Source organism: Oncorhynchus tshawytscha, linkage group LG09 (assembly GCF_018296145.1).
Source record: "Oncorhynchus tshawytscha isolate Ot180627B linkage group LG09, Otsh_v2.0, whole genome shotgun sequence".
NCBI classification, from domain to species: domain Eukaryota; kingdom Metazoa; phylum Chordata; class Actinopteri; order Salmoniformes; family Salmonidae; genus Oncorhynchus; species Oncorhynchus tshawytscha.
The window spans coordinates 65,656,486-65,682,062 of NC_056437.1; the positions used below are offsets into that span (position 1 = coordinate 65,656,486).

Below are 25,577 nucleotides of genomic sequence, written 5' to 3' on the forward strand. Positions count from 1 at the left end.
AGAGGACAGAATGGTGGTGTTGACGTTTTCGCTTTGGAAGCACAGGTGTTGATTGGGGAGGCCGAGGCCAGAGGAGCTTGCTCCCCAGTAGGAGAGCGCATCCAATAGTTTCCACTGCCGTTGCCGATCAGCTGGGAGTAGTAGGATGTCTGAGCTTTAAGGCCTGTTTGTGGTCTTTCTGATGTCTCTCAAACATCTGCACGTGTACAGTTAGTCTACTTTTCTTATACTGCCGTTCTAGACGACGGCCAGTTGCTTTGAGAGAGCGTAAGCGCCTCGGTGTACCAGGGAGAAGATATGGGGGAAGACGTTTTCAAAGGAGCAACTTCATCAAGTTTGGAGGCCAAGGCGGTGTCGTATCGAGCCACAGAGTGAGTAACTGGCAGGTTGGGGATGGATTCAGTAAGCTGGGCTGTGTTTTTATAGCTTTAAGACTCCTAACCCGAATAGAGTGTTTCTTGGGCTGGGTGGGGCAGAGGAATAGCTAGGGAGAAGGTGATGAGTTTGTGGTCGGACAGGCCTGGCATAATTCCATCCCGTTTGGCCAGATCCACGCCTCTGATTACAGACCAGCTCTAGTGTATTGGCCTTTTGTTGTGGGTGGCAAAGTCCACATGCTGTTCGAGTCCAAAGTTCTCCAGAATATCAGCCAGGTCAGTAGAGAGACTTGTAGTCAGGGAGTCGACATGTATGTTGACATCACCAAGCACCAGCATAGCAGGGCACAAGACTTAGGAGTGCTCGTAGCTCGGATAGTTCAGCAAGAAAGTCACAGTTGAGCTTTTGGAGGCCGATTTCTAAAAAAAAATATATATTTTTTTTTTAATCAACACAGCCAGTACTGATGCAGAGCCAGTGATCTTGAAAGCCACGCATTTGAAAGAGGAGACGGCTGTTACTAGAGTAGACTTCACAATAGTCAGTCCTGTAGATTCACAGCCAAAACCTCCACCCCATCCGGACGTGAGAGGGCAGTCCAGGTCGGTGTAGCCAGTTGCAGCGCATTGGTTGAGGGAAGATGTACTCATTGCCCTGACGCCAAGTCTCAATGAGGCAGAAAGTCCAGGCCTCTTATCAGTGACCACGTCATTCAGCAGTAAAATGACTGAATGACTTTTTGGGGAGTTGCCCCCTGAGGCCCAGTGTCCTTCATCATCCAACTCCGATGTGCATGTTCTACTGCACACAGTAGACGTTTGATAAATAGTCTGGTACCCGGGTCCTATATTGAAGGAGGCTGTTCTCAAGCTTCTGACGCAGGGTTGTTTTAATATGTGCAAAACGTCTGCGGAATCGTAATGAGGGAAGGCGTGCTGCCGTTTCTGAATCTTTTGGTGCCCGACTTCGGTCCCGTCCGTGGTAGATGAGTTGAGATGACTATCTCGCTAGTCTGGTATTGGCTAGTTGATTGGAGAAGGAGCCAAATGTGTCTGCTAATTTAACAATGATGATAAACCCTTTTTAGAATGAGATTCCTGTCTTCTATACCGGATAAGCTACAACAACAACAAGTTGATAAACAATGCACATTTTAAAAACCGAATAATTCCGGATCATTTTGCAGGAGTAAACTACCAAGGCTGTGGCACGAGGCGCCATCGCAACCATAAACACTACACTACAGACCACAATTTAATATCTAATAATTATGCCGGGCAAATTCAAGATGGCATTTTGAGAAATGCTCTGTATTATCTGTATAACGTGTGTGTGTGTGTGTGTGTGTGTGTGTGTGTGTGTGTCAGGTTGGTGAGTAGCCTCCAGAGACACGGTCAGTGTCTGTCAGAGCTGTGTGACCTGGCCCAGTCTCCCAGTTCCCCTTCAGCACTGGTCAGACTGCTGCAGTACTACTCCGGCTGGGCTCAGCTCAGAGACTCACTCATTCCCGACTGGACACCACGTGGTAAGGCCATGCGTAGCGTGCGTGTGTTTGTAAGTGGATCTTTATCCATGCGTGCATGGACGTAGTGGAGATCTTTCCTTGAGTGTTGTACAACTGTGATTGTGAAGTGTTTGTGTGTTGAATTTACTCTGTATTTGTGTCTTTCAGGTGTGGTGGTAGTGGTTGTCTCTGACGACTGTTCTCTCTACTCTCTCATGCTGAAAGTCTTACCTGCACTGGCCATGGGTATGACACACACACACACACACACACACACACACACACACACACACACACACACACACACACACAGAGGGAGACACACAGAGGGAGGGAGAGAGAGTTACAGAGGGAGAGAGAGTTACAGAGGGAGAGAGAGTTACAGAGGGAGAGAGAGTTACCAGAGGGAGAGAGAGTTACAGAGGGAGAGAGAGTTACAGAGGGAGAGAGAGTTACAGAGGGAGAGAGTTACAGAGGGAGAGAGAGTTACAGAGGGAGAGAGAGTTACAGAGGGAGAGAGAGTTACAGAGGGAGAGAGAGTTAGAGGGAGAGAGAGTTAGAGGGAGAGAGAGTAAGGGAGAGAGTCAACATGACCAAATCAACATGACCAAAGGTCAATTTCCTAGAAAGTCATGGGGGAAAAAAGTTTCAAAACGGACCCTGTCACCTTCTACCCTGACAAAGATTCCCTTTGGGAAGGTAAAGCTTTACTCTACCATTTGTGACCTTAACGTTTCTGTTTCCCAGGCAACGCAGTGGTGGCGATCCCTGGCGTGGGGACAGCGCCTCCTGTTCTGTTATTGGCTCAGCTGTTTGTGGAGGCGGGACTTCCTGCGGGGGTGCTGAATGTGGTGACGGGCAGCGTTTTGTCGCTGGGTTCTAAAGTGGCTCAAAACCCGCACGTCAGCTATGTCACTTACAGTGGCAACAAAAAGGTGGACACACAAAATAACACACACACACGCGAACCAATGTGTTAGTCAGTAGTGCTTATGCATCCCTTTTGATGTATTTTTCCTGTATGCAATCTGCTCCTGCATCTTCTTACTAGCTCTCTGATCGCTTCTTTATCAAGGAATGTTTTCACTTGCTATGACTGTGATATGCGGTTGTTTTATCTACCCTAGTTGAAACCACTTGTGACTGTAAGTCGCTCCGGATAAGAGGGTCTGCCAAATGACCAGAATTCTACGTAAATGTAGTGGGACTGCAATTAGCTGTGTGGCGTTTTCCATTTGGTTACGGAAGTGAATTTGACAGTTGTCCCGTGACAGTCGTGTGTGTGTGTGTGTGCTTTGATTGAACTTCCTCTTTTCTCTCGCTCACACTAACTAGTAACTTCCCTCCAATCTCTTCTTTCCTTCTTTTTCAGGATGGAGAGATTCTGTGCAGGGCCACAGCAGGCATGGGTGTTCCCGTCTCTCTCTCCCTCTCCCTCGGAGCCACCTGTCCCTTCATCATCTTTGAGTCTGCCGATATCGACAGTGCCGTGGATGGAGTGATAGAGACCGCCTTTAAGAAGAACAGAGAGGTGGAACAGATGGCTTTCTTTTCTCACTCTGTTTTTTTTTTAAAGCCAAATCTTTGAATGAATTGAGAGATTCCGGTGAAAGAACAAGATGCAATCCGATCCATGGCCACAGGTGGTCAGTGTTGTACAGTATGACTGATCTGTACCTCTCCCTCGCTCAATTAAAAAAAAAAATATTTAAAGCCCCCATTTAAAGCAACCTCTCGCTGACTCAGTAGGCCTATATGACTTATCTGAACAATAGACCAATAAAATAACCTGCCCCCCCCCCTCTCTTTCTCACCCTCTCTCAGTGCCAGTGGATGCTGTGTGTCCAGGAGTCAGTGTGGGACAGTGTTGTAGCCCGTCTGAAGGTTCGGATGGCAGGGATGAAGAGTGTTCCTCTCCTGGCCGAGGGGGACCGAAAGCTGGTGGACGCTGCAGTACAAGAGGCCCAACAGCAGGGGGCCACGGTCAGTCACGATATTTCCATTTAACATTTTAGTCATTTAGGAGACGCTCTTATCCAGAGTGACTTACATGAGCAATTAGGTTTAGTGCCTTGCTCAAGGGGACACCAATGGATTTTTTCACCTTGTCGGCTTCGGGATTCAAACCAGCGCTCTTTTGTTTACTGGCCCAACACTCTTAACCGCTAGGCTACCACGTACACCGAGTGTACAAAACATTAGTAACACCTTCCTAATATTGAGTTGGACCCCCTTTTGCCCTCAGAATAGCCTCAATTCGTCGGGGCATGGACTCTACAAGGGGTCAAGCGTTCCATGACGATTCTGGCCCATGTTGACTCCAATGCTTCCCACAGTTGTCAAGTTGGCTGGATGTCCTTTGGGTGCTGGACCATTATTGGTAACACACGGGAAACTGTTGAGCGTGAAAATCCCAGCAGCGTTGCAGTCCTTGACACACTCAACCCGGGTTCGCCTGGCACCTACTAACATACCTCGTTTTTAAAGGCACTTCAATAGTTCATCTCGCCTATTCACTCTCTGAATGGCACACTACACAATCCATGTCTGAAAGCTGAAAAATCCTTCTTTAACCTGTCTTTTCCCTTCATCTACTCTGATTTTGATGTGGATTTAAGAAGTGACATCAATAAGGGATCATCGCTTTCAGCTGGACTCACCTGGTCAATCTATGTCATGGAAAGCGGAAGTGTTCCTAATGTTTTGTACACTCGGTGTACATACTAAATTGTAAATAAATGGTAACCTAATTGTGTTTTGCTTGTATCAGCTGATCCAGCCGTGTCCCCCGTCCTCCTCCGGTGCTGCCTATCCCCCACGGTGCTGTGTGGAGTAGCCCCTCCTGCACCTGTGTGGTGACCCCATCCCCGGCCCTCTGTTGCCCCTCCTCTCCTTCAGGAGCCACGGGGAGGGTGTCACTCTGGGTAAGGAGGACCACACCATACTGTTTCTATGACCACACTCAAACACCAACCACTAATGAAACACTCATCTATCCATCTGTTTATCTGTCTTGACAGGGAACCACAGCCCTCACGGCCAGGCTGCCTCTCTCTGGACTGAAGACCTAACTCTGGCTCTGGAGGCTGCCAAGAGGTACAGGACACACACACGCACCCATACTTACTTACACACACACACACACACACACACACTATCTTGGTCTCCCAATATTCATCTCAAGTCACCATGGCTGAAAACATTTAGTGTGGTGTGTTCTTACTGCGTTAGATGTATAATTCCTATCACCCAGAAGCCACCTGACAAAATAATGGACTATGAGATATAACACACCTTATTAACCCTTCCTCGAACCTCTCTCCCCAGCCTGTCTGTGGGTGCAGTGTGGGTAAACTCCCACTCTGTGATGGACCCTTCCCTGCCTCTCTCTGGCCACAAGGAGAGTGGCAACTGCATCGATGGAGGGAAGGAGGTATGGACAATAGCCATGTTCTGTCCCTGTCCAGAGGGAATTTAGTTGATAATGCGTGTAATTATCCAACCTTTTCTGATATTCACACATGCCTTCTAGAGTGTCGGGCTATAGGTTGTTTGTAGATAGTGTGCCTTATGTCGGAGTGTCTCCTAAATGACTCTTTCCTTCTCTCTTCCAGGGTCTGTTCCAATTCCTCCGCCCTTCCTCCTTGCCTCCTCTACCCCGCTCCTCTCCAGCCTCTGTTGATTACTCCACGTTTGGAACGGCGGCATCAGCGGCCATCATTCCAGAGGGATCTAATTCATCCAGGTGTGTGTGTGTGTGTCTTCATTGACTTCTTTTAAAGTTGCCTTTGCACTTATTCAGTCACTTGTAATGTTCTTAATTCCCTCTTTTCCTCCCTCCTGTTTCTATCTCTCCTTCAGTACCCCTCGTTCCTATCTGCAGTATGTGGGGGGGAAGCAGTGTAAGTCTGAGTCTGGCAGCAGTGTGTGTGTCCTGGCTCCAGGGGGAACTGTTCTCGCCTACTGTCCCGACGGGGGGAGGAAAGACGTTCGCAACGCCGTGGAGGCGGCCATTAAGGTCCAACCTGGGTAAGCTCTGCTCTAAGCTGGATGTCAATCGACCAAACGTCACCGACAGTGTCGTCAGGGCGTTGCCGTTTTTGACACAAACCGGTGCGCCTGGCACCTACCACCATACCCCGTTCAAAGGCACTTACATTTTTTTTGTCTTGCCCATTCACCCTCTGAATGGCACACGCACACTTCTTTACCCTGCCCCCTCCCCTTCATCTACACTGGTTTTTGAAGTGGATTTAACAAGTGACATCAATAAGGGATCAAAGCTTTCAGCTGGACTCACCTGGTCAGTCTGTCATGGAAAGAGCAGGTGTTAATAATGTTTTGTGTACTGTGTATATTTTCTCTCGCTCTCCTGACAGTTGGATGAAGAAAAGCCCTGTGGCCCGAGCTCAAAGCCTCTTCTCTCTGGCTGAGACCTTGGAGCTGAAGAGGCGGGACATGGCCGTGTCACTCCACTCCCAGACAGGCCTCTCATTGGAGAAGGCGGACATGGAGGTAGAGCTGAGCATCGCTCAGCTCTGTGATTGGGCCGCTCGCTGTGATAAGGAAAGGGGCGGAGTTCCGGTGAGAATTTATGTATTCTGTCCTAATAGTAGTAACGTCTGTATAATACTAGTGGCTGTTTGTGTTCAACACTTACTCACGCACCCCCAATGTTCTGGCTGGCACACAGGCCACCACCAACAGCCTCCACTTCAGGAGGTCATACTGTATTTAAAGTGTCTCTTCTCTAACCTCCTTTTCTCTAGTCCGTCCCACAGTCCGGTTCGGCTCTGTCCATCCCCGAGGCTCTAGGAGTGGTGGGTGTGGTTCTCCCTGACTCCTCCCCCCTCCTCTCTATGGTCTCCCTGCTGGCAGCTGCTGTTGCCATGGGCAATGCTGTTATCATGGTGCCCAGTCCAAAGTACCCCCTGCCTGCTCTAGAGTTCATCCAGGTGAGTTCTGTCCTGCCCCCTGACATTTTGATTCAACTGTGTACTTGTGTGCACACGCTTGCTTGTGTATGCTGTTGCGTGTATGTATTTTTGCCCAAACACATCTGTTCCCTGTCTCTCTAGGTTCTCCAGTCCTCAGATCTTCCAGGAGGCGTGGTCAGCATTATAACTGGTGGCAGAGATCAGCTGACCCAGGCTCTAGCCAATCACAGTGTCATCAAGGCCATATGGTACTGGGGGAGTATGGAGGTGTGTATGACCCCTGTATACTCACACAACAACAAATAGCACTTAATTGCATTCCAGTAGAGTATATAAATGAGCTGTGTTATCTCTCTCTCTCACTCACACACACTCACACACACACAGGGTTGCCAGTTCCTACAGCACACGTGTGCCAGCCCTCTGAAGAGCCTGTGGCTTCACTGCCAGGAGAAGGATGGAGTGAGAGACTGGGCCCAGCCTCATGCCTCACTCCAGGAAGAGATGTGGAGACAGGCCGTCCAGTGGAAGAGTGTCTGGATCCCCACTGCTTAGAGAGGGGGGGAGGAAGAGGGAGGGAAAGAGACAGATGGGAGACAGAGTGAGAGATTAAGTATATTAAAACAATAACATTTATTTGAAGTGAAGGGGGCGGGGGTGGGGGGGTTGTAAGGGTCATTCTTAGTCGCGTTCTGGGAATGATTTTATGTAACGCACTTGACTATGAAACCTTCTAGGCTGTTCCAGTGGTTTCCTCCCATCAGAGGACTGTATGCTGACGACTCTGTGGTAAATAACACCAGATACATAGAGAGATGTTATAACTTGTATGGATCACTGACTTCTACCTCTAGTGCTCCTATGCCTGGTCTGATGCTTTAATAGCACTGGCGGTGAAGCATTCTCTACAGGACGCCAGCTTTAGTCAGCCAACAATGCCTTCATAATTTTGCCTTACTGTATGTTATCAATAAGGGATTGAGGAAGGGGATAAAAGTTGATTTCTGCCCCCCATGAGAAGTTAATACAGCTGTACCGATTATTAGTACCGTATTATGTTAAACTGTAGTAGTGTTCATAATCTCAAAAGTAGACATTCCTTTTGTGGGGATCTTCAATCGTGCCGGATAGGCCAGGCCTACTGTGTCAGCACGAGTATTCTTCACGCTTTAGTCTTTTTTTTTAATGTCCAATTAGACATTTTGAAATATATATGATTTAAAAAGATTCTAAATAATGTACCTCTGATGTTCAAAAGCCCTAATAAAAAGATAATCACCTCATATCTTGTGCTCTCTTTTTAAGGAGTAGGCCATCATGAGATTGCTTTTTCTGGAAGTGATTGTATGACTGGCATGTGTGTAACTTGCAGGAGGTCATGAATATATTTTCTTACCTCAATTGTATACCGTGATGAATTTAAACTGTTTGTCGCTAAATCCGGCACGACCTGGGACCATGTAAAAACAGCCAGCTGGAGTTTGTCTGAGCCCTCAGCTGCTATGAATTTAATGCTGAGGCTACATGCAGGCACCCTAGTCTGATGGCATTGTCTCACATTTCATTATTGTGTTGATAGTGCATCCTTTACGGTTATAATTGTGTAATACAAGGACAGTGCCTTTCCCACAATGTGGTCATTTCCAGGCCTAGTGCTTTATCATAGCCTTATAGCATACCTGCCATGGCTAAGGCTAGCTTCAGGCTCTACCTGAGCCTGCTTATTATACTGAACAAAAATATAAACGCAGCATGCAACAATTTAAAATATTTTACTGAGTTGGTTTGTATAAGGAAATCAGTCAATCTGTAACGGCTTTTCTCTTCCTCTTCTGAGGAGGAGTAGTAGTAGGAAGGATCAGAGGACCAAAATGCAGCGTGGTATGTATCCATAATGTAATTTAATGAGAATGAATACAAAAGAACAAGAGAATCAAAATGAAAACTGAAACAGTCCCGAAAGGTGCAAACACTGAAACGAAAAATAATCACCCACAACTCAAGGGTGAAAACAGGCTGCCTAAGTATGGTCCTCAATTAGGGACAACGATTGACAGCTGCCTCTGATTGAGAACCATACCAGGCCAAACACAGAAATCCCAAATCATAGAAAAAAGATCATAGACTGCCCACCCCAACTCAGGCCCTGACCATACTAAAACAAAGACAAAACAAAGGAACTAAGGTCAGAACGTGACACAATCGAAATAAATTAAGCCCTAATCTATGGATTTCACATGACTTGGCAGGGGTGCAGCCATGGGTGGGCCTTATTACATACACAAATACTCAGCATACCCCTCTATAGTTGCCTTGTACACTTAGTATACCAAACATTAGGAACACCTTCCTACTATTGAGTTGCATCCCCTATTGCGCTCAGATCAGCCTCAATTCGTTGAGGCATGGACTCTAAAAGGTGTTGAAAGCATTCCATAGGGGTGCTGGCCCATGTTGACTCCAATGCTTCCCACTGTTGTCTCCAGTTGGCTGGGGTGCTGGACCATTCTTAATGCACACGGGAAGCTGTTGAGTGTGAAAAACCCTGTAGTGTTGCAGTTCTTGACACACTCAAACCGGTGCACCTGGCACCTACCCTGTTCAAAGGCACTTAAATCTGTCTTGCCCATGGCACACATACACAACCCATGTCTCAAATGTGTCGAGGCTTAAAAATATTTATTTAACCTGTCACCTCCCCTTCATCTACACTGATTGAAGTGGTTCTAACAAGTGACATCAATAAGGGATCATAGCATTCACCTGGTCAGTCTGTCATGGAAAGAGCAGGTGTTCCTGATGTTTTGAACACTGTGTATAGTCTTGTTTGTGTACGATTTGCATGCATCTCTTTCCTCCTAGAAACCGCACACCCATCTGAATATGTACCAAGTAAACTGGGGTGCATTAAGACCCACACAGTATACAAAACAATAACACCTGCTCTTTCCATGACAGACTGACCAGGCGAAAGCTATGATCCCTTATTGATGTCACTCGTTAAATCCACTTCAAATCAGTGTAGCTCAGGCCTCTCCATCCCTGTTCCTGGAGAGCTAATCTCCTGTAGGTTTTCACTCCAGGAACAGGGCTGGAGACCCCTGGTGTAGATGAAGGGGATGAGACCACTCAGAGGGTGAATGGGCAAAGGGTATGGTAGTAGGTGCCAGGTGCACCTGTTTGTGTCAAGAACTGCAGAGTTTCACGCTCATCAGTTTCCCATGTGTTTCAGAATGGTCCACCACCAAAAGGACAACAGCGGGAGGCATTGAAGTCAACATGGGCCAGCATCCCTGTGGAACACATTGTGGAGTCCATGCCCCGATGAATTGAGGCTGTTCTGAGAGCAAGGTGGTTGCAACTCAGTATTAGGAAGGTGTTCCTAATATTTGGTACACTCTGTGTATGTGTGTCTTTGATTAGAAATGATTTCCCTACTGTAAAGTGCCACACAGCTACTGGCCTTCTGTGGCTTACACCACGCAATGCTACTCAATTCCTCATTTGAATGTGGGCTCAATTCCTCATTTTGTGCTTGAAACCCCTGCTGCCAATTACACTTTTGGTTGGTCCTGAGACAGAAGTTTGTGAAGGGGGAAAAAGTTGAGCTTGGCTTATAAAGAAGAACAGAGGCGCAATACGTCATCACTCTTTTTCTCTCTTTTGTGTCGGTAATGAGGAAATATAGAAATATGGCCAACAATGTCCTCCACCTAATTTTTATAAAGTATTCTGTAACAAATATAATAATATTGTATAGTGGCCTATTCCTCTCGAGGCATGTAAAAACTGTTTGCCGCTAAATCTGGTAAGACCAGATGAGCTGGAGCTCATCTGAACCGTTGGTTTCTGAGCCCTCATCCTCTATGTAGTTAATGCTGAGGCTACATGCAGACACCCTAGTCTGATGGCCGTCTCTCATTTCATTTTTGTACTGATAGTGCATCATTTACTGTTAGAATTGTATGCTACAAGGGCAGTGCCTTTCACACATTCTGGTCATTGCCAGGCCTAATGCTTTATTATAGCATTAGCCTTATAGCATACCTGACATGGCTGTCTTCAGCCTCTATCTGGACCTGCTTACTTTTCAGCCATCCGTGTTCATTGACATGTGATTCAGGCACTGCAATCATGCGTGTTTAGCTTTTGGGCCCTTCAATCAGATTAGCTTTAGCTGACATTCGTATAGCGGTTGTTTTGGCGGTGTGAGAGGTGGAATTGTGCGTCGGTAGAACTGGCATTATAACTAAAGTGGACATTGCCATTGACTACACGGAGTCGCATTAACAGAAATCCCATGCAGCCTTGTTCTCCACAATGAAACCGGGGAGGAGACTGTGGATTCGTTTTCGTCTGTTAGTATGTTAGGTCACGCGATATCAGACAGCACTGGACAATTTTGATGAAACTTGTATGAATGATGTGTCTTGCAATAGTGGTCTGACATTTACAAAATTACACAGATTGGTCACATGGTGGCGCTATAACAAGAGATTGAAAATGCAAATGCAAAAAATCAAAGGTCACACCCTTCACCCCATTTGACCTAAACTCATGAAATTTGGTACACACATCAATCTCCTCACAAGGAACAAATTTGACTCCGTGACCCATAAGGTCCACCCTGATGGATTGTCTGCCATTTTGAATTTGATAAACACTTAAACGCTACTCTTCTGGCACCGAATGACCGATCTGCACAAAACTTGGACAAAGGTCTCTTAATGCAATATTTCCTAGACTAGTACCTAAAACAACATGGATGCTACTGGCCAATAAACATTCACATGGGTGTGGTCTGGTACATAAATCAGTCAAGAATATTTCTATTATAACAACATTTGGTACACGTTGTCATGACTGGCCTGTGAGGATCAGCTCTACAGAGATATCTCTACCTCCCGCAGAGGAGGAAAGATATGGAGGTGGGGGGGTTTTATGACCTCACGCCCGTCGTAAACTAAGGCGGCAGACCAACTCCTTTCTGGTCTCTAATGCGAGAGATCGGAATGTCCTTGTGCATTAGGGAGAATCTACTGCCCAAAAATACAGAACATCAAACAAATGGACCTTGGGACGATATATTTCATCATCTGAATAGGTGGGAAAAATGATGGGTGGCATATGAAAATTAATGTCTATTTTATGGTGCTAATAAAAGTTAAGAGGATGTTATAATGAAAACATAATGAAAACCCCACTCCGGTGCGGGGCAAAGTACCCACTCCGGTCGCGAATCCGCCAGCATCGGTGGCGGCTCTGGTGTTGGACTTTGCCCCCGCCCAGACCATGGGTCCGGCCATGGAGCCGGGTAGAACGCTGTGCCCGGACTGGACCTCGGCACAGAGGAGGGCCATGGCCATGGAGCTGGGAGTTGAACGCCGCACCCGGACTGGGCACCGGCGCAGACGAAGGCTGCGGCCATGGAGCGGGACCGGACGCCGTGCCCGGACTGGACATCGGCGCAGAGGAAGGCTCCTGCCATGGAGCAGGACTGGACGCCGTGCCTGGACTGGGCAACAGCGCAGAGGAAGGCTCCTGCCATGGAGCGGGACCGGATGCCGTGCCCGGACTGGACATCGGCGCAGAAGAAGGCTCCGGCCATGGAGCTGGACTGGAGAGGAACACTGAAGGCCTGGTGCGCTGGCACAGGTGCCACCGGACTGGTGGCACACTTCAGGGCAAGTGCGAGAAGGAGACACAGGACGTACCGGACTGGGAAGGCGCACTGGAGGCCTAGTGCGTGGAGCCAGCACAGGTGGTACCGGACTGGTGACACACACTTCAGGGCAAGTGCGAGGAGTTGGCACAGGACTTTCTGGGCTGTGGAGGCATACTGGAGACCTGGTGCGTGGAGCCGGCACAACTGGTACCGAACAGATGACAACCTTTGCACGGTGAGTGCGGGGAGCTAGGACAGAATGTACTGGGCTGTGGAGGCGCACTGGAGACCAGGTGCCGGGGGGCAGGCACACATGGTACCGGACATATGACATGCTCCTCAAGGCGAGTGCGGAGAGCTGGCACAGGACGTACTGGGCTGTGGAGGCGTACTGGAGACCTGGTGCATGGAGCAGGCACAGTTTTTACCAGATTGCTAGCACTCTCCTCAGGACAAGTACAGAGAGCTGACTCGGGTGGCATCAAACAGATAACACGCTCCTTAGGGTGAATGTTGTGCATCATACACCAACACAACAACTCTCTCATTTTTCTCTCCTCCAATTTCTCCATCAGCTCCCTGACGGTCTCTGACTCTCTCCGTTCACTCTCCTCCAATTTCTCCATCCTCTCCCAGACTGGCTCTGGTTCACTCCTCGGCTCCGCCGACCACCCCGTGTGGCCCCCCCCAAAAAATGTGGTCTGTCTTTTGGGCTTTCTATGTGGCCGCGAACCCCGGCGTCGTCGCTGTCCTCCCTTCTCTCCTTGCGTCTGCCGCCAAGGAAGGCGATCCTGTCCTGCCAGGATTTCCTCCCAAATCCAGGATCCCTTCCCATCCAAGATCTCCTCCCAAGTCCAGGATACCTTCTCCTCCTGGGCACGCTGCTTGGTCCTGGTGTGGTGGGATCTTCTGTCACGATCGTCATAACAACATTCGGACCAAAGCGCAGCGTGATATGGGTTCCACATGTTTAATGAATGAAACGCACAAAAACAATAAAGAAAGAACGAAACGTTAAGAACATGAAGTGCTCACAGGCAACTACACATAAACAAGATCCCACAAAACACAGTAGGTAAATGGCTGCCTAAATATGATCCCCAATCAGAGACAACGATAAACAGCTGCCTCTGATTGGGAACCATACCAGGCCAACATAGAAATACACACACTAGATCACCCACCCTAGTCACACCCCGACCTAACCAAAATAGAGAATAAAAAGGCTCTCTATGGTCAGGGCGTGACAGTAGTTGACAAACGGTCTATCAAAGTTGATCACATTAGCCTCCAAATAACTACACCAAAATCAGTAGCTACATACAGTGAGGGGAAAAAAGTATTTGATCCCCTGCTAATTTTGTACGTTTGCCCACTGACACAGAAATGATCAGTCTATAATTTTAATGGTAGGTTTATTTGAACAGTGAGACAGAATAACAACAACAAAAATCCAGAAAAACGCATGTCAAAAATGTTATAAATTGATTTGCATTTTAATGAGGGAAATAAGTATTTGACCCCTCTGCAAAACAAAACATGACTTAGTACTTGGTGGCAAAACAAAACATGACTTAGTACTTGGTGGCAAAACCCTTGTTGGCAATCAGAGGTCAGACGTTTCTTGTAGTTGGCCACCAGGTTTGCACACTTCTCAGGAGGGATTTTGTCCCACTCCTCTTTGCAGATCTTCTCCAAGTCATTAAGGTTTCGAGGCTGACGTTTGGCAACTCGAACCTTCAGCTCCCTCCACAGATTTTCTATGGGATTAAGGTCTGGAGACTGGCTAGGCCACTCCAGGACCTTAATGTGCTTCTTCTTGAGCCACTCCTTTGTTGCCTTGGACGTGTGTTTTGGGTCATTGTCATGCTGGAATACCCATCCACGACCCATTTTCAATGCCCTGGCTGAGGGAAGGAGGTTCTCACCCAAGATTTGATGGTACATGGCCCCGTCCATCGTCCCTTTGATGCGGTGAAGTTGTCCTGTCCCCTTAGCAGAAAAACACCCCCAAAGCATAATTTTCCACCTCCATGTTTGACGGTGGGGATGGTGTTCTTGGGGCCTCCTCCAAACACGGTGAGTTGAGTTGATGCCAAAGAGCTCCATTTTTGTCTCATCTGAACACAACACGTTCACCCAGTTGTCCTCTGAATCATTCAGATGTTCATTGGCAAACTTCAGACGAGCATGTATATGTGCTTTCTTGAGTAGGGGGACCTTGCGGGCGCTGCAGGATTTCAGTCCTTCACGGCGTAGTGTGTTACCAATTGTTTTCTTGGTGACTATGGTCCCAGCTGCCTTGAGATCAAGGACGTCAAACAAACGGGACTCGGGACTCCTGGGAAGTGCAGCGTCTACCTGGAGATTTATCGCACAATCCCCCTGTCGATGGGGTGGTAATTGCGTCGCCTTCTTTGTACAGAAGGCGAGAGCCAAATCGGCATATTCGGGGGGGATGCGCACAGTGGAGACCTGGTCTGGACTTTCCACCATAGTTGCACCAACGGAAACCCCTACACACCTCCCCGAGCACTCTTGCGACCACCCCGTGAGAGCCCTCTGTTGCCATGAAATGGTGGGGTCATGACAAGCCAACCAGGGAAGGCCCAGTACCACGGGAAACGCAGGAGAGTCAATGAGAAAGAGACGGATTCTCTCCTCGTGACTCCCCTGCATCACCATGGCCAGGGAGATAGTGGCTTCCCTGATTAGTCCGGACCCCAATGGTCGACTATCCAGAGCGTGAACTGGGAAAGGTCTAACCACAGGAATAATGGGGATCACTAAACAAAGAGTGAGCGCTCTGTCAATAAAATTCCCAGCTGCGCCTGAATCGACGAGTGCCTTATGCTGGGAATGCGGGGAAAAATCAGGAAAACAAATAGGTACAAACAGTTGGACAACAGAGGACTCTGGATGAGAGTGGTGCAGACTCACCTGGGGTGACGCCAGAGTGCCCTGCCTGTTGCCTCGACTCCCAGAGAACCAACCCGGCACCGACCGGCAGTGTGCCCTCTGCGGCCACAGATGGTGCACGAACTGGAACCATAGGCGGAAATCCCAGGGGGGACGGGGGAGACACGACCCCCCCATCCTGGGAAAATATGATTTGTCCCCCCCAATATATCACTGTAAACATAACTATGTCATTTCAATAATATTAATAATACGCAATGAAAGTACTTGTGCTGATTATAGACACTTAATAGCGCTTTTTTAAGTTTCAAAAGATTGCGACCCCCGCCCTTTTCTTCACAATGGTTTGATCCACTGCCAGTTCTTTAGCTGGCAAGGTAATAGAGGGTTCGTATCTACTGTCCGAAAGGCACTCAATGCACGTAACTGACGTGAGGTTAATCCAGTCAATCGCGCCATATCAATGTTTCTTTTCAAAATGTTGGCAGGATTCACACACTAGCTGAATTTACAGAGCTAGCGCGCAAACTAAAGCAAACATTGACTATCAAGCTAGCTAGTACCTATTCCATGTATGTGGCGTCGTCAAAGATGGAATCTTTGCTATCGTCAGTTTATTCCAAGATCAGCATGCTGCTGTCGTGTTTCAAAGTCCCTGTGATAAGGTTAGCGATAAACTGAACAGAACTACACCCTCTTCTACCATTGTCTAAAATATATTTAATGGTCTCGTTGCAAAAAGCTAAATTGTCGCCAGGGAACTTTTTTATTTTTTATTTCACCTTTATTTAACCAGGTACATAGTGGACTGATAAGGAACAGTGCTATAACTATTATTATTAGTAGTAGTATTATAATGATTTAAACATTTGAACAAGTTGGGACAACCCTTCAGTTAACTACTGTACCTATCAATTATCCAGTAGAAGTGATTATGGTTCCTCAATATACATTTAACATATTACAACGTAGGCTGTGTTACAGCACTACTTTTGGTGTCCCCCTCAGGAATTGCTCTTGAGAAAATTTCATGTAATTGTCCCCTCCAAAGTTGATATCAGATTTTTGCGCCTGACTGGTGGGCGCTGGTCCACTCCAGAGGTCTCCCTGAGAGGCACGAGATGAGGGAGGACACCCTCTCTCTTCCCGAGGGAGCCGGGTAAACGGTGTCCAGGTATAGGTCCAGCTGTAACAGGAAACACTGGCAACATGCCGCCTTCCCATCATACACCCCGGGAAGGGCGAGACGCATCCCACTGGGACCGATTGCAGGAGGAGTGAGTAGTGGAAGTTCGGTTTGCATTGTTGAAGGCACTGGAGGACCTCCCTGTCTCTCCCAGTCCAGGGTCTGGATAACTTGATCCATGATGGCGCCAAGATGGTGGTTCACTTTTGCTTGCTCCTGGATGCGCTCCTCGACCCCTATACCAGGGGTATCTGTTCCTGCTGACTCCATGACGGGTCATGAATTCTTTCAGGGGTGTTTAACTGGTGGCAGGAAAGTCAAACGCAGGAGAGCAGAACTTGGTGAATAGCCGGAGCAGTTAAATTTATAAAACGAATGGCTTACAAAACAACAAACACATGGGTACAAAACCTGTAGCGCACCAGTAAAACATAGCACAAGTACTTACAATAAACAATTCCCGACAAGGACATGGGGGAAACAGAGGGAAAATATACAACATGTAATTAAGGAATTGAAACCAGGTGTGTGCTAAAACAAGACCAAACAAATGGAACATGAAAAATGGATCGGCGATGGCTAGAAGACCGGTGACGTCGACCGCCGAACACCGCCCAAACAAGGAGAGGAACCAACTTCGGCAGAAGTTGTGACATAAGGGATAAGTTTGCTTGTTTGAAACTCATCACTGACAACTTTAGCATTTTAGGTAACCTTTCCCCTAATCTTAAACCTTTAATGTAAATCCTAATCTTAACCTTAGACCTAACCCTAACTTTAACCCCTAGCCTAGCTAACATTAGCCACCGACCTACCGTTAGCCACAACAAATTGGAATTCGTAACATATCATATATATTGCAAATTCCTAACATATTGTACAATTTGCAGTTCGTAACATATTATACGAAAAGGATGATGGACTTCCACAAATGAAAACATACAATACAAAACATATCATACTAATTAGAGTATCCCAGATTTACATTTACTACGTTACATCTACCCCTGTTTCCAGGTTGTTCTAAGTGACCTTGTTTTAGCAGAAGGGCAAACAGAGCATTAAAATGCATTTTACAAAGTATTTTCTGAATTTTTTTAATGCAAATCTTTTCAGTAATGTTCAACCCAGAGAACATGTGTTAAGTTGTCACGACCGGGTCCATCATGTGACCAGCCGCAAAAAGTTATAAACAGAAAGTGATACTGTAAATAGTTATCCATTCCATAACTCTCAGTGCTAGAGGCGTCACTACAAACCTTGGTTCGATTCCAGGATGTATCACAACCGGCCGTGATTGTGATTCCCACAGGGTGGCACACAATTGGCCTAGCGCCGTCCGGGTTAGTATTTGGCCGTGATAGGCCGTCATTGTAAATAAGATTTTGCCTAGTTAAATTAAAAAAATAACAAATTCTTATTTTACAATGACGGCCTACCCCGGCCAAACTCTCCCTAACCCGGACGATCCTGGTCCAATTGGTTCCCGAGTGGTGCAGCGGTCTACGGCACTGCATCTCAGTGCAAGAGGTGTCACTACAGTCCCTGGTTCAAATCCAGGCTGTATTACATCTGGCTGTTTGGGAGTCCCATAGGGCGGTGCAGAATTGACCCAGTGTCATCCAGGGTAGGCCATCATTGTAAATAAGAAGTTGTTCTTAACCGACTTGCCGAGTTAAATAAAGGTAAAAACTATATAATTATTTAATTCAGAAACATTTAAAAAAATGTTTTAAACACTTCTTTGCAGCTTTTGATGTTATTGATCATAATCTGCTGCTGGAAAAAGAATAAGTGTTATGGCTTTACATCCCCTGCTATATTGTGAATCTAGAGTTACCTGTCTAACAGAACACAGAGGGTGTTCTTTAATGGAATCCTCTCCAACATAATCTAGGTAGAGTCAGGCATTCCCCAGAGCAGCTTTCTTGGCCCCTTGTTGTTTCTATCTTTACTAATGACTTGCCACTGGCACTGAGTGAAGCCTGTGTGTCTTTGTATGCTGATGACTCAACACTATACACAGCAGGTGTAATCACTGCAAACCTTAAGAGCTGCAGTCAGTTTCAGAATGGGTGGCAAGAAATAAGTTAGTCCTAAATACATGAATTTCAAAAACTAAAGGCATTGTATTTGGGACCTAAAATTTAAACACTAAACCTCAACAAAATCTTGTAATGAATAATGTGGAAATGTAACATGTTGAGACTAAACTCATTGGAGTTACCCTGGATTGTAAACTGTCATGGTCAAAACATATTGATACAACAGTAGCTAAGATGGGGAAGAGGTCTGTCCATAATAAAGCACTGCTCTGCCTTAACTATCAACAAGGTAGGTCCTTCAGGCTCTAGTATTGTCGCACCTGGACTACTGTCCAGTCGTGTGGTCAGGTGCCACACAAACTACTAGCACACAACTCAGACACCAATTCATACCCCAGAAGACATGCCACCAGGTCTCTTCACAGTCCCCAAGTTTAGAACAGACTATTGGAGGTGCGCAGTACTAGAGAGCCATGACATGGCTACTATTCCACATAAAGTGACTCAAGCAAGCAGTAAAATATTTAAAAACACAATAACAATCAAAATAGACACACACATGGATTTCTTGTTGTAGATATGTGGTAGAGTAGTGGCCTGAGGGTCAACGTGTTGTGAAATCTGTTTCGTAATGTAACGTTATTGTATCGAACTGCCTTTATTTTGCTGGACCCCGGGAAGAGTAGCTGCTGCCTTGACAGCAGGTAAAAGGGATCCATAACACAAATGTTTGTTCATTTCAAGGAACATGTCATTTAGTCAGGTGCCATCTAGTAGCCTTTTGGGTACTTCAGATTATCACAAATCTCAAGCCCTCCATGTGGCCTTATCACATTTAAAATAGAATGACAAAGCTGCAAAATATTACCCTAAATGAAAACCATTATTTTAAAATGTTTATGAATGTACTCAAATATTTTACCATGTCAGTATTTCATGGTTGTAAATGTTGGTGGCAGTTGTGTGAAAAATGGATGAGTGGCAGAATTATTGAAAATGCCATTGTTGATCAAACACTTCAGGCCATTTTCCCCTTCAACCACCTGGTATTTCCACTAGAAACCCATGTACTATATGGACACATGGAAAGTAGCAATATTTTCAGTTAAAGTATAAATTACCAAAATTAGGCTGCCTGTTAATTACAGAACACTTCAGTAATTTTGGTAAATTACCAATAGCTTTGCAACCATATGACAGCTTTAATAAGCCCTTTATGGTGAACAAGGTGCATTGTGATTATTCAGTTAGGTTACTGGTAGGGGAACTAACAGGCATCACCCACTGAAACACAATTAGGCAAGATTTAATGTGTCAGTAAGAGCTGAACTTCCCATCACTAAAGAAATACGGCATATGGATTTACCTCGAGGCTGTCTAATAACCTGTTGAGATGCAGAGTTCAGGTCTCCATTGACTGTAGTTACCCATTTCACTTTTATGGGTAGAGTTGACAGTTGGCACTTAATTGACATGGTGTCTGTCACATTTCTTGTAATAGTGCCCTCTGTGGTAAGACGTAATGGCCTTTATAAAACCGCATGTTGAACTTCTCCTATTGTTATGACCCTCAGCCACTAGGAGGTCTCCAATTGTCAGTATTTATCACAAGTATGAAGATGCTTAGTAAGACGGAGCAAAGAACCTCAATAGACTGATACAACATCCATTACTACAGGTCAACACTTATAAAACATCAAACTTTTAGTGATTTTTTTTATTGTTTTACAAGATGCCTTGCCTCAAATACAGTAGTGTTTGAATACCTCAATGTTACAGATGTGTTGCACTGCACCAGTTTAACACTCTCCCCTCCCTATAAATGCAAAGCCAGGAGGAGCTATCAGAGAAGTCAGGAGTCCTGGTCTGAGGCTGGAGGCCGTAGCCTGGGGATGGAAGTGGTTTAGCTCTGGCCTCCCAGGGTGTGCTTGTCAAACAGGTACTCTGCCATCTTGTTTTTGACAGCATCCATCTTGGTGAGGTTGGTGATGTAGTCTCCCAGCTTCTTAATGGCCTCCACCTGCTCATTCAGGTAATGGGTCTCCAGGAAGTCACACAGCTAAAGAGGGAACACAGGTCAGACAAGAGAATGACTACATACTACTGTAGATACAGTAACACACAGGAGCCTGGTGGTAATGGCATAAGTGTAGATAATGAGGTGTTTGCAGCTGTCTAACTCCTGCATGAGCTGCATTGTGTGCGTGTGAAGAGGCAGGTCACACAATCCTGTGTAATTAGTTAGCAGAGCGACAACAACCCGATCATCTCCTGAGACTGTACCTGTATTCTATGTGATGATATTACTTACATGGGGGTCAACCTTGTCAGAGGCAATCTTGTGCAGGTCCAGCAGGGCCTGGTTCACATTCTTCTCCAGCTGCAGAGCACACTGCATGGCCTCCAGCCCATTGCCCCACTCATCACGGTCTGGCTTCTACACAGGACAGTGAACACAGAAGGGTTAGGGACTACTAGCAGATGTTTCTATACATAATTCAAAGTCAACAGTTATCAAAATATCTGACAAACTGGAACCAATGTAAAAAGATCAAGCTGGAGTCATTTTAACAGTCAATATGAACAACCACATAAGCTGGAGTTTATGAAGCACATCATGGGTCCGGTGTGGCTCAGTCGATAGAGAATGGCGCTTGCAACGCCAAAGGTTTCCAGAACCCCAGCTCAGAACACACAACTCTGCAATCCTTTCACAGATGGGCCATTGCAGCAGACAACCACACAGGGTTACACTCCTATCAGCTTAAATCATTTTTAACAAGTGGCTCCATTGGGCAATTGAGTGGAAAAACACTGCCTGGAACAGCGAGTTCAGTTTACTGCACAGTCCCCAGACCTCAAACCAATAGAGAATCTTTGGGATGAGATGGAACGGGCTGTTCACAGCATGACTATATCGCCGCACAATCTGCAGCAGCTGCCTGATGCCATCGTGTCAGCATGGACCAACATCCCTATGGAACATTTGGCACCTTGTAGAATGCCCCAAATAATTCAGGCTGTTCTGGAGGCAAACAGGGGTCTGAGTAGATGTGTTGAGCCACTTAATTCGCACTCACTAGACCTTACCGCGACACACTACATAAGCCCACACACACGCATAGTCACACATACTGATTGCCAAGTCACTTTAACCCTTACCTACATGTGCGTACTGTCAACTACCTTATACCCCTGCACATTGTCTCAGTACTTCTATTTTGCCTTGTTATTCTTTGCGTTACCATTTCCTTCTGTATTTAGCAAGTATCTCCTTAACTCTGCAATGTTGGGAATGGTCTCGTAAATATGCATGTCACTGTAAAGTCGACACCTGTTGTATTCGGTGCAATTGACCAATAAAATTTGTTTTGAAACTGGGCAGTGAGCAGATATTATATTAACATTGGGAGAGTTTGGATAGAGTAGATTGAGTTACACCCCTCGTGCTCTTTCAGTTCAGCGGTTATGACAGAATGGAGGCAGTGTGTTCAGGCTAGAGGTCGACCGATTAATTAGGAATGGCCGATTAATTAGGGACGATTTCAAGTTCATAACAATGGGAAATCTGTAAATAAATTACACACCTTTATTTAACTAGGCAAGTCAGTTAAGAAAACATTCTTATTTTCAATGACGGCCAGGAACGGTGGGTTAACTGCCTCGTTCAGGGGCAGAACGACAGATTTTCACCTTGTCAGCTCGGGAGAACCAATCTTGCAACCTTACAGTTAACTAGTCCAACGCAATAACGACTTGCCTCTCTCTCCTTGCACTCCACAAGGAGACTTCCTGTTACGCAAATACAGTAAGCCACGGTAAGTTGCTAGCTAGCATTAAACTTATCTTATAAAAAATCATAATCATTAGTTAACCACACATGGTTGATGATATTACTAGATATTATCTAGTCCTGTGTTGCATATAATCTGACTGAGCATACAAGTATCTGACTGAGCGGTGGTAGGCAGAAGCAGAAGCGTAAACATTCATTTAAACAGCACTTTCGTGCGTTTTGCCAGCAGCTCTTCGTTGTGCGACAAGCATTGCGCTGTTTATGACTTCAAACCTATCAACTCCCGAGATGAGGCTGGTGTGACCGAAGTGAAATGGCTGGCTAGTTAGCACGCGCTAATAGCGTTTCAAACTTTACTTGCTCTGAGCCTTGGGGTGGTCGTTTCCCCTTGCATGGGTAACGCTGCTTCGATGTGGTGGCTGTTGGTTCGAGCCCAGGGAGGAGCGAGGAGAGGGACGGAAGCTATACTGTTACACTGGCAATACTAAAGTGCCTATAAGAACATCCAATAGTCAAAGGTTAATGATATACAAATGGTATAGAGGGAAACAGTCCTATAATAACTACAACCTAAAACTTCTTACCTGGGAATATTGATTTATATATTACATTATTTAAACCAAAGTGAACATGTTTCATCTACTCTAGGCTAAATTGACTTTGATGTATTATATTAAGTCATAATAAGTGTTCATTCAGTATTGTTGTAATTGTCATTACAAATATTATTTATTTATTAAATCGGCCCATTAACCGTATCGGCTTTTTTGGTCCTCCAATAAATCGGTATTGGCGTTGAAAAATCATAATCGGTCAACCTCTAGTTCAGGCCTAAGCAGTCAGGACATTATCTCCTCTGGTCACCTTGCTCTAATACCAGGGAGCCACACAGGGCCTGCCTTACAATGAATTCAGTATTAACATGAATGACTACTCATCCAAAAGAACTTGAAGTTCAGTGTTTAAAAAAAGTCCCTAGATAGACTATAAAGGGTTCTTTAGACTTCTTGCCATAGATTATAGATCAACCACTTGGTTCCAGGTAGAACCTTTTCAACCAGAGAACCCTCTACGAAGATGTTTATGTTCTTTTTTGTTGCGCAGTATACAAAGTAATTGTGTTTCTCGGCGGTCAGGCGCTCACCTTGATGTCCTGAAGGACAATGCGTCCACCTCTCTTGTTCTGGAAGGAGAGTAGCTTGTCGGTTTGCTCCCGCTCCTCGTCGCTGTTCTCCTTGAAGAAATGCGCGAAGCCAGGCAGAGCCACATCGTCACGGGAGAAATAGAAAGCCTTGGTGGATAAACAAGTGCGTTTAGAAACACATGTCTAATATAACTCATTCTATTAGTGAGGGATCTAAACATGATTGACACAGCAATATGATCCGGAAAATCATTAGCCGACTTTTTAACCTGCCAATTAACCTGTCAAGGAGATACGCTCTGTCCAAGGATATATTTATGAGCTTTATTTGAATGATACGTCTACCTCAAAGCTGTTAGTTGCCTAGGCGTACAGAAAAATACTTAAGCCCAGGCATAATAATAATAATAATAATAAATTAAAACAAGAAACTGTTCCTCTTGGTAGCCAATTACAGTCCCCTTACCATTGAAGTGTAAGTATAGGAGGCAAACATCTCCATGTTGATCATCCGGTTGATTGCAACTTCGCAATCGTGGTGATAGTTCTGGCGGACCTGAGACTCCATTTTCATTTTATATCAAAATTAACGGTACAAATACAGAGATTCTTATATTATTTTACTAAGACAATTCAAATAAGTGTTACGTTATCAATCCGGAATGTTATATGGCCCGGGCAGAAGAGTTCCGTTCAATCACTGTTGAAGCAAGAAGTTCTTCATGCGTCTTCACCAGAGTTGTGAACTGGAAGGAGCCTTGTTCGCTCTATTTATTGTTCCAAGCGGACAGCGTCAGTGAAATCCACCCTCTTATTCGATGAGATTTAATGGCAGGTTGTCATCCAGTACATGTTGCATTACCGCCACCTACTAGACTGGAGTATAACTCCCTTATACTTTGCTTTAAAAAAAAAAAAAATTAACAACCACAACAACAAAAAATACAACAAATACCCTACCATCTAACACTACACTCACAAAAAATATATAATAAATACCATACTCCCCTATTTACATCTATTTAGTCGTAGCCAACAGCATGAAAGGATGGGACACCACCACTTAACACACCCTGTAACTCAAAATAAATCAAATCAAATTTTATTAGTCACATGCGCCAAATATAACAGGTGAAATGCTTACCACCTCCGATACTTCGCCCTCATTCACTTCCATTTCTCCTCCTGTCTTCAACTCACTCTGTTTACACGTTCTACCATTCTTCTTTAACAAACCATCTCATTTTATCCCACCATTTTTAACCGACTCAAGCTCACCCTCTTCCTCCCTCTCTCGCTTAGACCTCCTCTGCCTCTCTTTTCCCCTCCATTCTTCTTCCGTATTCCAAGTCAAATCAAATCCAATCAAATTTTATTTGTCACATGCGCCAAATTCAACCTTACAGTGAAATGCTTACTTACAAGCCCTTAACCAACAAAGCAGTTTTAAGGAAATACATAAAAAAGGAAGAGATAAGAATAACACATAATTAAAGAGGAGCAGTAAATAACAATAGCTGGGCTATATGCAGAGAGCACCGGTACAGAGTCAATGTGCGGGGGCACCAGTGACGAGGTAATTGAGGTAGTATGTGTATGTAGGTAGAGTTATTAAAGTGACTATGCATAGATAATAACAGAGAGTAGCAGCAGCGTAGAAGATGGGGGGGGGGGCAATGTAAATGGTCTGTGTAGCCATTTGATTAGATGTTCAGGAGTCTAATGGCTTTGGGGTAGAAGCTGTTTAGAAGCCTTTTGGACCTAGACTTGGCGCTCCGGTACCGCTTGCTGTGCGGTAGCAGAGAGAACAGTCTATGACTAGGGTGTCAGGAGTTTTTTAACAATGTTTGGGGTCTTCCTCTGACACCGCCTGGTATAGAGGTCCTGGATGGCAGGAAGCTTGGCCCCGGTGATGTACACGCTCTGTAGTGCCTTGCGGTCGGAGGCCGAGCAGTTGCCATACCAGGCAGCGATGCAACCCGTCAGGATGCTCTCGATGGTGC

The 25,577-nt window shown here is 45.7% G+C and overlaps 1 protein-coding gene and 1 pseudogene across 1 annotated transcript; one reads left to right on the forward strand and one right to left on the reverse strand.

The window, feature by feature from the left end:
- Positions 1-1,298: 1,298 nt before the first annotated feature.
- Positions 1,299-8,102, forward strand: LOC121847273 (annotated as a pseudogene).
- Positions 8,103-20,336: 12,234 nt separating this feature from the next.
- LOC121847191 (ferritin, middle subunit-like) lies at positions 20,337-24,315 on the reverse strand. The gene is made up of 4 exons (XM_042327251.1): positions 24,041-24,315; positions 23,575-23,721; positions 20,946-21,071; positions 20,337-20,693 (listed from the first exon to the last, which is right to left on the reverse strand). Exons 1-4 carry the CDS (start codon positions 24,146-24,148, stop codon positions 20,538-20,540), a joined length of 537 nt encoding a protein of 178 aa, XP_042183185.1. The 5' UTR covers positions 24,149-24,315; the 3' UTR covers positions 20,337-20,537.
- Between the last annotated feature and the right edge of the window lie 1,262 nt (positions 24,316-25,577).